The sequence below is a fragment of the Squalius cephalus genome, assembly GCF_949319135.1.
Source record: "Squalius cephalus genome assembly, chromosome: 22".
Lineage (NCBI taxonomy): Eukaryota > Metazoa > Chordata > Actinopteri > Cypriniformes > Leuciscidae > Squalius > Squalius cephalus.
The window spans coordinates 15,268,872-15,280,356 of NC_137143.1; the positions used below are offsets into that span (position 1 = coordinate 15,268,872).

Consider the following 11,485-nt stretch of genomic DNA (forward strand, 5'->3'; position numbering starts at 1 on the left):
GAGTATTAGCCAGGTTTCAGTGCAAACTGCTTTATTTCTCAAAATTGGAAAACCAAATGAACACCTCAGATCTGTTCCAGAGTGCTTAGGGTTTAAATGGCCATTCCATAGACATCTGGATTTAGACTAAGATACTGCATTACAGTATCATACAAGTACAGAATACTGAGAACCATTAATATGAGGTAGCGCCCTCTAGTGTCATCCCTGTAAATGTTTCCCAACACATACTCAAATCTACATACATGGATAACCACTAAATTCTTACCATTTCATCTAACCTCAAGTAGCATTTTGAGCAACAAATAACAGGAAAAATAACTGTGCATGTTTTATAATTTGATAATACAAAAGACAACTGAGAGGTCATTTAGTTATTTTGCTAATTAGGAGCTCTGCCCCCAAAAATGGCACAATTTCCACTGAATGCAAACTAAAAATATAAAACTTACTCCACCTAATAACTGAGTCGGCTGCAGAACGGGCTCACTGCCCTGATTCATAGAAAAACACTTCACATTTTCAACAAAATAATGTTCAACACTCTAAAAGACACTAAGCAAGAACCATGCAAAAATATACATTAAATGAAAAAATATAATCATCTGAAAAGACAAAAATACTGTGCAATATTGACTAACTGTTTGAGCTGAAAGTAACTGGTCAAACGTCTATAATACCTCATGAGCACCCTTATTAAAGCAGCATACCTCTCGATGGTGTTTCCATACATAATGATACACTTCATAACGTATTTCTAAGATATGTTACTGTCAGGCAGCATGGCTTTACATAGCTCAAATAAACCAAAACATTATTCACTCAACAATAACTATAAACACTAGACTTTTGTTAACACAAAAAACAAAACAAAAACAAATAGAAAATAATGGTAAAAAGTGACAAAGCAAGAGGTCCAGTGCTTTACAGTAACTTAAGTGTTTTTAAAAAAAAAAAAGTTAAAATAAATGCTAATATAGATTAAAAAGCCTCGCTGATGTTTTTACATTAAAATGAAAGCATCTGTTAATTCCCTTAGAGCTGATCACCCTTTTTATATCTGACTGTAAAACACCACCAGCCATAAATATTTGGTAATAAATATAAAAAAAACAAAAAAACAAATTCTGATGCCTAAAACACCCAAAACTCACATTAAACAGAAAGACAATCAACCCGAGTTGTAAATGAATTAGAAACATCTGCATGTTTTTGGTTTGTATACTTAAGGTTAGTCTGTTCCTGTGCTACAGGTTGGTAGCACTGAGCTTATGGTGCATACACACGTGTGTTTGCTTTACGGTTCGTTCAAGAACCCATTCCGTTTGCCAGAGAGTGCACGTGTATGAAGGGTTGTAACGCTGGAGCACTGTGGACTGGGAAGGCATCAGGTGTTGGTGCGTAGTGCTTGAGACTGAGCTCGGCGACGGGCTAATCTGGAGTTGGAGGGAGGAGAGAGCCTCATGGAGCAGACGACGGCACAGGAGTCCTCCTGCTCTTCCTCCTGCTGGGACAGTTGCCGATTGAACGCGATGGCTTCAGCTGCGAACTGTGTCAGGTCTTTAGTGCTGCAGTTCCTGTGGGTTCAACCAGAGCGACGGTAAGAAACATTCCAGAAACTGAAAAATATACTTCATACTGAATCAAATCAAATACCTTTGTAGAACACGAGGAGTTGAAAGAACTCTTTCAGGTGCATTCTGTAAAATAAAATACATAATAATATAACTATATATATATACTGTATAACTGTTTGTATAATATACACTACAGTTCAAAAGTTTGTGGTTGGTAAGAATTATGTTTTGAAAGAAGTCTCTTTTGCCCACCAAAACTCCCATTTATTTGATCAAAAATACAGTAAAAACAGTAATATTGTGAAATATTAATAACAATTTCTATTTGAATATATATATATGAAATGTATTTGTGTTATGGCAAAGCTGAATTTTTGCATTATTACTCCAGTGTCATGTGATCGTTCAGAAATCATTTGATTTGGTGCACAAGACAAACATTTCTTATCATCATCATCAATGTTTCAACAGTTGTGCAACTTAATATTTTTGTGAAAACGCAACAATTTTATTTTAAAATTATGAAAGTTCAAAAGATCAAAAGCATTTATTTTATTTAAGTCTTTACTGTCACTTTTGATCAATTCAATGTGGCCTTTCAGAATAAAAGTATTTTTTAAACATTTATTTATTTATTTAATTTAATTTAAAAGGTTACAATGCACAAAAGTAAAATTATTGTCTACCACACTTGTCCATTATCAGAAATTCCATATTGTTCATATAGTTCAAAATCAAAAAGGCTTCAAGGAAACTAAAGAGAGCAGAAGACTCACCCCCTGCACCCAGGGATGCTTCAGGACCTGGGCGGCACTCAGCCGAAGAGTGGCATCTCGCACAAGCAGCCGCGAGATCAGATCTTTGGCACCGGCTGAGATCTGAGCCCAGACTCCATCCCCAAATTCATATTTCCCCTCCTGAATCCTCTCAAAAAGGTTGTTCTGAACGGGAGAGAACAGCACTTTAAAGGTCTCTACATGGATAAAGTGAATTCTGTACATATATTTGGATTAGCGTGTGCCTTACCTGGCAGGCACGACACATCTCTCCTCGTTCCCAGCCGCAGTTGGTGCCGCAGTGGCCAGTGAAGGGGGGGCTCCCGCTAAGCAGGATGTAGAGAATGACCCCAAGGCTCCAGAGGTCACAGCGCTTATCATAGAAAGAAGCCTCATCCGTAAAGACCTCGACCACCTCGGGAGCCATGTACTCTGCTGAGCCACACTAAAGCAGAGAACGCACCTCTCAAACAGTGCTACTCAACACGAGAACACTACTATAACACAGTTCTAGCGTGTGAAAAGCATTGAGAAAAAATCTGAGGTTGTTTACTGGTGTGGTGAGCTCAGGGGTGGTTATTGGGGTACAGGCACTGTTCAGCTTTACTCCACTCCCAAGGTCGAAATCACAAATCTTCACAGGAGAAACCTGAATGAAAGCAACAAACTCATTACAGTTAAGACTGGCTAGATTTTAAACATACATGTTCTATCGATCAAAAGTTTGGGGGTGAGTTATTTTTAAAAAAAAATATACTTTTATTTAGCAGCTAGGGATGCATTAAAATGTAAAATTGAAAAATGCATTAAATTGACAATAAAGACATTTATAATGTTACAAACGTTTTCCCATTTAAAATGTTCTTTTGAACTTTCCATTCATCTTAAGCAGCAAACACCGTTTTCAACATTGATACTGATAATAAATGTTTCTCGAGCACCAAATCAGCATACTAGAATGACTTCTGAAGGATCATTTGACACTGAAGACTGGAGTAATGATGCTGCAAACTCGATTTGATTAGTTCATTTAGATTAAATAGTTAGAGTTCATTTAAATTGTAATAGTGTTCCACAATATTACTGTTTACACTGTATTTTTGATCAAATAAATGCAGACTTGGTGAACATAAGAGACTTCTTTCATTTTTTAGTTCTTGCAGACTAGTCTCTGATATTATTTCCCTATGTGTATTCAGTAAATGCTACAGCTTATACATGATTCATTTGGTTAATTTTGCATGAGGTACAGATATTTCCTTACATAACTTTTTAATCATGAATCATACAGTTTTTGACATAATATGTATATATGTACATGTAAATCAATACTTTTAATGTATGTACTGAAAACAGGCTACTTTTATTGCTGCTCAATATATGATGCTTTTGACAGAGAGATTAGGGGAGGAGGACAAAGTAAATGTTTCTAGAGAATGTTAAGTGCTTATTAAGAACGTAAAAGGACGAACTGAAGGTTTCAGGCATGTCTCTGCTTATCAGTCAAAATCTGCATGACCTCTGTTGAACAGTTTATCTGAGACACGGCAGTAGATAACTACTGAGCACAGGCCCCCTCTTTCCATCATACTCTTGGTAGAAGACATATTGTTCCTTTTCTCTCTTATGTTTCAAGTTTAATCTGCAAATGCTGTGAGAAGTTAAGAATATTGCTTCTTTCTGTAGTCAAGGTCGGTAGGCCTGGGGAGAGTCTAGGGAGTCAGATAAAATGTTTCCAATTAAACATTATTTACGCATGTAAGGTAACCATATTATGGGATGATGAGGAAGAACAATTTGGATGAACATGAGTCAGAAACCCATCATCTTTGAAAGTCTTTGTTCTATGATAAATGAAAATGTATGATTTTACTGAATAAAATATTTTTAAAAATTGTGGCTTTCTGAGGTATGTTTCGTTTGTAAGAGAGACCCTGGATCGCGATTTCAGACAAATACATTTCAAATACATTCGAATTTTACCACTGAGAGGCCTGACTTTAATTTTACTGTTGAATTTGCACCACATCTCTCAGAATTCTCCAAACCCTAACCCTTATAGCCCTGCAGACTACACAAGAGGGCTTGTCATGCTGCACCTAACCTCGGGTCATCGTCGATCTACACCCTGCCTATAACCCCAGGTAAAGGAACGTTTCACACTTCTAATTTAGAAGCGGGGTTAGCACTGCTTTTTCCTTTCACACATCGTCACTCACAAGTTTGGCACTGCATGACGATGTGTGAAACGATGCAGGGAGAGAATAATACAACTAGATGCTTAACGTCAGACACCCATCACATGCCTCATATTCACATGCTTTGGAAAGTCACAGAAACACGTGTTGTATAAACAGTTTCAGAGTTTGAGGGGAAACATGTCAAATGGTGATGGAAAACACGTTAAATGGAGTGAATAAGAGACCGTTTCATTGTTATAGTCTGAAAAGTCTTGATAGTACAGTCTGCAATATATAATGAAGATGCGCAATACTAGAGCCTTTATTTAAACAGGGCGAGTGCGGCGTTCATCCAATCAATGACACTGACACCGCAAATAAAAAAATAAGGATGTTAACCCATGGTTTAGAAATGTATAGTGTGAAGAGTCATCTTATAAATAACCAGAATTAATTGTAAACCCTGGGAAAATTTCGAGCAGTGAGAAACGTGAAGCAAGATAACCCAGGATTCGGTTTACCCGGGGTTTAGAAGACAAAATGGATGCATTACCTTATCAGTATATTCACACAGGATATTTTCAGGCTTAAGGTCCCGGTGAGCGATTCCTGTGGAAAAACAGAAACAAGTCTGAAGTAAACCGATTCGCATGAGTCATGGTCAGTGAGCTACAGTAGGATTCCACAATCTACAGTAGGGGCTTTCGCACCGGAGGAACCATTTCATAGCCATTTCATTTCATAACTATTGGCTAAAGTACCCGGATGTCGGCGTGTTCGCACCGCAGGAGCTAGGAATGATTTTAGTTCTAGGAACTCTTTTGGAAGAACCAATTTAGCTCCTACTTCAGAGTAGGGTCTAAACCAGCACTATAGGAACTATCCGTGACGTTAGTGTACGCGGATTGACCAAATGCATGCAAAACACCAGCACCCGCCATTTTTAAAACAGCTATATGTAAACAGACAGATTATAGACTATATATTTACTCCAGAAACTAACTATACGAACATGGAAAACAGTGATAGATGGGCCACTTAGCCTTTACGCGGAGGAGAAAATCCAACACAACTTTGAGAGGACAAAAAACCAAACATGATTATGTATTTCTGCTCAGCTAGCAACACTGGACATCAACCACACAGTACACACTAATAACTTTTCATATACTGTCTTTCTATGTATAACAGTTCTAACTAATAACGTATTAGACAAGACTGTTAGACAGATCGTAAACTATAATGAAAACGGAGAATGCGTTTGTTTGCTCAGGCTCTGGCGTTCTGATTCTGAGCGGCGTCAAAGTAAAGGTCCGCCACGCCGTCAAAATAAGTCACAACAACGAGCACGGTTTACGTCATTTCAGAGTTCCTACTGGCGGTGCGAATGCAACAGGAAAACGTTCCTATGGGAACCGTTAGTTCTCGGAGAACCACCCAGGTGGTTCTTTTCTAGAACTATCCGGTGCGAAAGCCCCTATTATTTACCTTTGTTGTGCAGAAAGTCCAGTGCATGTACTATGTCCCGGACCACATGACTAGCCTCTCTCTCATCAAAGTATTTTCGTCTCTGGATGTGTGTTAAAATGGAACCTGAGAGGAAAAAGAGAAAAATAATCAGAAATAAAAACTAACTGAAATTGAGACTGCATTTGTATTTCACTACAATATAACTGTACCTCCACGTAACTTCTCAAACACCAGATAAAAACAGCTGTCCTCTTCAAAAAACTGAATGAGCTCCAGAATGTTCCTGTAAAGAACATACAATGGATGCAGTTGTGCAATTACAGTATGTATACTACTAACTACAATCAAGTATTTATACAGTAATTTTAATATAAAGTACAGTATTTTCTTTTTATTAAAGTATAATGACTATCCACTTGTTAGGTCTGACACCACTGTTTCCAGGTTTGAAAAATGCTTCAGATTCCAAAAGCAAACACCAAAACGTGCTAATATACACTCAAGGCATGCTGTAATACTACGGGAAAACTCATGATCCTAACCTTTATCTCCACAGATCTTATTCACAGCAGCGCCATCTTTGATTTTTAACGGGAATGAAAGCGAGGCTGTGAGGGATAGACACATCTCTTGAGTGGTCTGTACTGTTATTTAATGTGTTTTTGGATTGTTCTGCTGATGAAACACTGCAAAAATATCTTTCCGAGAAATTTCAGTAGACAAAAAAACTCAACACAACATGAGCTGTGGAAAATTGTAACTAATCTAGGAGCTTTATACAGCTTTTTACATCAGCAAGTCTATCCCTCACAGCCTCACGTAGCTTAATTTTGTGATTTATATATAAATAGTGCTCATAAATGGATGTTGAGTGTGATCTCACTTGAAACAGAGTGGAGAATAGTGATGGGTTGGTCATGAACAATTCGTTCATTTTGAACTCAGGACTACCGAGTTGTCTCAGAGAGTGATTCGTTAATTTTGTGTTGACCGCGCATGCGCAACATCCTATAGGTTCTGTACTGGACACAGAAATGATTAGCTCGTCTCTTGAGTCTTTTGGTTCGGGTCCGAGTCTTTCGTTTTTCCTGTCAGTCCCATAGAGGCTATGCAGCCAGTACCGGAAAGACAAATGATTAGTTCACCTTTCAAGTCTCGACTCGAACCCGAAGTCGATAGACTCGAAACGTGAACTAATCAATTCTGTATCCGTTACTACAGACTGCACAGTTCAGTTTATGAAGATGTCCCGGGATAAACGAAAGACTCAGATCAGGAGGAGAGGTAATATAACGGACTGCATAGGCTGAAGACCCAGATAAATGAATTAATTGTTTCTGTTTCTCATAATTTGGCCTTTTCCTTGCATTGCAATTTTTTTCTTATTCTAAATGCGATCAACATTTGATGTGTTTGGGGAATTTGGCTATTAACATGTAACATTTTAAATACATTCTGGTGAAATAAACTAAATGACCCGAAAAAAGATTCATTCATTTTGATGAACGAGATTCAAAGATCCAAGTCAGTAAAATGATCCGAACTTCCCACTACTAGTGGAGAATTGGACACGGAAACAGAATTCGATACGTCAAGAATTAACAAGCGGATATTGGAATATGATCTTACTTATTTCCTTGACACTGGTAAAGCGTCTCCACCTCTCTGAAAACTCGGCTGCGACTGTGACCAGCTTTCTTCTCGATTATCTAAGAAACATAACCACACAAGGTTTATCATGTTTGTTTGACAACGAACTAATGCAATATTTATCTAAAAAACCCTCTCACCTTCACAGCATACTCATTGCCATTCTGTAAACACACACAGCCCTGGACTTTAGCATAAGCGCCCTGACCCAGCAGCTCATCCGTCAGCCTGTACAGATCTACAACACACACACTTCGGAGTTGACTCATACCTTACCCAATCAGGAAACGTTGTCAGGAAATGCAATCAAACATCCTGAAGTTATGATGGTGCATGATAACAAATCATGAACATTGAATAATGCTGAGAGTAAACCAAATAAAGACCAGGAACACAATATGAGGAGTAATACGGTTTTTTTTGTAATGTCCTTATATTATAATGATGGTATAATACCGCTAAATTTGCCTGTGAAACTGTCCGCGGCCCGAGTTCTGCGTTTCTTCTTCCGCCGTGTAGCCGCATCCGTGATGTTGATTGGCTGACTGCTCTCCATTCCTAATCCTAAAGTAAAAAACACAAAACCGCAGATGTTATATGACAGATCTTGGGTACTCTGTTAGAATTTTCTTTTTAAAATGATTTCAAGATTTGAAGGATATGTTTTTAAATGTTTAGCCCTAAGCAGCTGTACCTGCGGGGGTTTGGGAGGCACAGTTGGAGGCATGAGGAAGCGGGCCACGGTTCTCCACTTGGCCAGACGCCAGAGTGCTACTGGTTATCTGAGAGAAAGAAAGAGAGAGAGAGATTTACGCTTAAAACAAAGTGATAGTACACAACATCAATATTCCAGTGCTTCTAGAGACATATAAAGTGCATTTCACACACTTTTTAATTATTAAAAACTCAATCCATATTCACCTTTCAGATTTCACTTCCAAAATATTCATTCTGTTTAAAAAAATACAACCTATAAATCTTCAACAGGCAATTTTCATTCCATTTATTTTGCTTTACAAATTCGCTTCCACAAATTCAGTGGGTAAAATCCAACAGAAAATGCAACATTTTACATCCGGGAACTGCAGGAACAGCAGTAGAGCATAATCTCCACCTGATGTTAGTCGACCTCAACAGAAAGTCCGGAAGTAAAAATCCCATTCATTTTCTCTATAGCAGAATTCATTTTGAAGGATAACAGACCTACTGTGAGCTACGCGGCGGCTAATCAATGGTAAATGCTTTTGTTGAAGTCATTAGCCTGCATTATTTTATAGCTTATCAGTGGAATCCTGCAAATAAATCTCCACCAATCAGAGAATGACAACAAGCAAATCATGCCAAAAAATAACTCTTTAGCACCTATCCAATCCAATGAAGCACTCTGATTGACGTAATTGAGTCAGTCTCTCTACACTCTCAAACTACTTACATTTTTGCGTGCATAATAATGCATATTTAGCAAAAAAACATAAAATGCACTGTTTTTAATTCGATTACGTTCTTTGCAATGGTTCATGGGACTGTAGTTATTTCACAGCTGTTATAGTAAAAATGTCTATTTTCAAATATTTATTTGCCTTGGTTTAGTTTAGTTGGAGTGAACAAGAGCCAGAGTTTGTCATTGACAAACATGCATGACAATGTATGCGAATGCGACTATCTTCTTTTTTGCATTATATGCTCCTCCACGAATATTTAATGTGCATGACTAAATTATCATCATATTTTAAAGTCGGCATGAAACAGAAGTCCTTTCTTCTCTATTGTGACGTATATCCGAGTAAACCGGCTTCTCAAACAGGAAATAATTTAGGGTGGGGCTTGATTTTGTCCATAGAGAAATGATTGAATCATTTGATTGTGGTTTGCTGTCACTGCAAGAGGAAGTTATTTTGACTAAGTATTATGAGGACACATGCTTTTTTTTAAATTATGATGTGAAGGGATAAATCATAATAAATACTGCAATATTCCAAAAAATTGTATTTCATGGTGACTTTAAGTTCACTTTGATGTTCTGTAAACATGAACTTCTATCATAGAAAGAGGAAGTGAACACAAGCTCTAAAACTTGCAGTGTGCTCTTATCAGATTTCTCACTCTGTTGCATCTCCCCATTTCCACTACGAAATACATGTGCAAGCTCTGAGACTCACAAACAAGTCAAAAAGCCCGTTTTAAGGCAAGTCGCGATACTTGCCAGTACCTGACGGGAGCACTGGAGCGCCTGAAGGTCCGAGAGCTGAAAGAAAAAACAGACACGATCATTCCAGAAGCCGCGCGAGACGGAGCCGTGACAGCGCTCGCGCCGCAGGGAGAACTCGTGACGTCTGCTCTGCAGCGTCACCTGAGTGCCACACACGGTACGTGTTTCTTCGAAGTAGGTTGAGTGAAATCATGCCAAAGATATTAGTGTCGTGACATTTGGTCAAGTTCTTATCATCTGGCTTCTGAGTGGGAAATCCAGCAAACTTAACATGATATATTAATTGTATTACTTAAATACAGAGAAATAATGAGAATAAAGGAGGATTAAATTATATGGCATATATACGAAATTATATTAAATAACGCTGATTGGGCAATAGGCGGGAATATTAATTAGAGTAGCAGCGGGGTGGAAAATAGCATATTTAAAGCAACAGTAGCTGCTAGTCAATGCTGATTGACCGTTCATTCACAAATTCTAGCAATCCCTTATGACTTTCTCCTGTATTGCAAAATAGTAGGTAGAATGATAACATTGATCACCATTCACTTTAATTGTTTGAAAAAGAGAAGCAATGAAAGTGAGGAGTCTGAGGTTATCTTTATGTTCCACGAAGAGTCGGTTTGTGTGAACATGAGGGTGAGTAAATGACGTTTTTTTGAGTGAACTATACCTTTAAGAGAAGAAGAACATGAACTTAAAATGAGTGTCGAAAACAAGCAACAAGTGTCAGAGAACCGAAATAGTGTAGCAATGTCAGCAGAATTGTGACAGTGCTAAGTTAACCGAAGACATGTTCTTTTTGAGTAACTGAAACTCATAGTTTTAATACATATAACTCGCGCTTACAGAATTAAGTAACGTTACACACGTTTGTTTTTGCGACCTGGCGCGAACCGAGCGACCCAATCGATGAAGCCACGTTATCACATGACACAGATTACGCCAGCGAGCTGGAGATATACTTGACCTCATGTAAAACACCATTTATACACATATATAATATTTATATTAAAAAAAAGATTCAAACCTGAAAATTGCGGCCGAATGAGTCTAACGTTAGCTGTTCAGTGAGAGCCTCCGCCATCCCCGCTGTACAGCACCGCAGCAGTGAGTGAGGAGGAGGAGGAGGAGGAGGAGGAGGAGGAGGACAACAGAAACCACAACAGCACCACCCCAATCGCGCCAAACCGCCCTCCTACTGATGGTCACCGAGACTGCGGTGTATTTCAAGAGGGTGACGGGTTGGGTCATGAATATTAATCAGGTTGCGTGACTGGACGAACGAGGGGAGATCACGAGGTGACGCAAGCATGACCTAATGAATATTCATGTGCGAAGACGTTTCTGCCACCAGAGGGCTATACTACCACGAATCTGATTATGGGAGTAATACAGGACTTGTGTCGGTCAAATTAAATAATTAGACTCATACAGTGAAGTGAATACAACTCTTTTAAAGTAAATGCTGACTACCGTGTCGGAGAGAGTCCCTATAAAGGAGTTATATTGGATGATATTTAGGCTATTTATTTAATAATGCTAATCTGAATTCTCTGCTGTGAATGTTTCCCACTCGGGCGTTTGTCAGCCATTCATTTCTTTTTTACAGTGTTAATT

The 11,485-nt window shown here is 38.4% G+C and overlaps 1 protein-coding gene across 3 annotated transcripts; it reads right to left on the minus strand.

The window, feature by feature from the left end:
- Positions 1–603: 603 nt before the first annotated feature.
- On the minus strand, positions 604–11,086 carry mknk1 (MAPK interacting serine/threonine kinase 1). 3 transcript variants are annotated; one of them, XM_079857545.1, is made up of 14 exons: positions 10,896–11,062; positions 9,863–9,898; positions 8,348–8,435; positions 8,110–8,217; positions 7,794–7,891; positions 7,633–7,712; positions 6,213–6,286; positions 6,022–6,126; positions 5,087–5,142; positions 2,907–3,002; positions 2,604–2,798; positions 2,354–2,518; positions 1,657–1,700; positions 604–1,577 (listed from the first exon to the last, which is right to left on the minus strand). In XM_079857545.1, exons 1-14 carry the CDS (start codon positions 10,950–10,952, stop codon positions 1,388–1,390), a joined length of 1,392 nt encoding a protein of 463 aa, XP_079713671.1. In that variant the 5' UTR covers positions 10,953–11,062; the 3' UTR covers positions 604–1,387. The 3 variants fall into 3 exon arrangements, with proteins under 3 accessions (XP_079713671.1, XP_079713672.1, XP_079713673.1); XM_079857546.1 differs by lacking the exon at positions 9,863–9,898 and having other exon boundaries at positions 10,896–11,086; XM_079857547.1 differs by lacking the exons at positions 9,863–9,898; positions 10,896–11,062 and having other exon boundaries at positions 8,369–8,433.
- Between the last annotated feature and the right edge of the window lie 399 nt (positions 11,087–11,485).

Coding starts and splice junctions, on each gene's coding strand:
- mknk1 (XM_079857545.1), bottom strand. CDS start 10,952: ATGGCGGAGGCTCTCACTGAACAGCTAACGTTAGACTCATTCGGCCGC. Junction 9,899..10,895: donor CATTCGGCCGCAATTTTCAG/GTTTGAATCTTT, acceptor TTTTTCTTTCAG/CTCTCGGACCTTCAGGCGCT. Junction 2,799..2,906: donor CCCCTGAGCTCACCACACCA/GTAAACAACCTC, acceptor TCTCTGCTTTAG/TGTGGCTCAGCAGAGTACAT.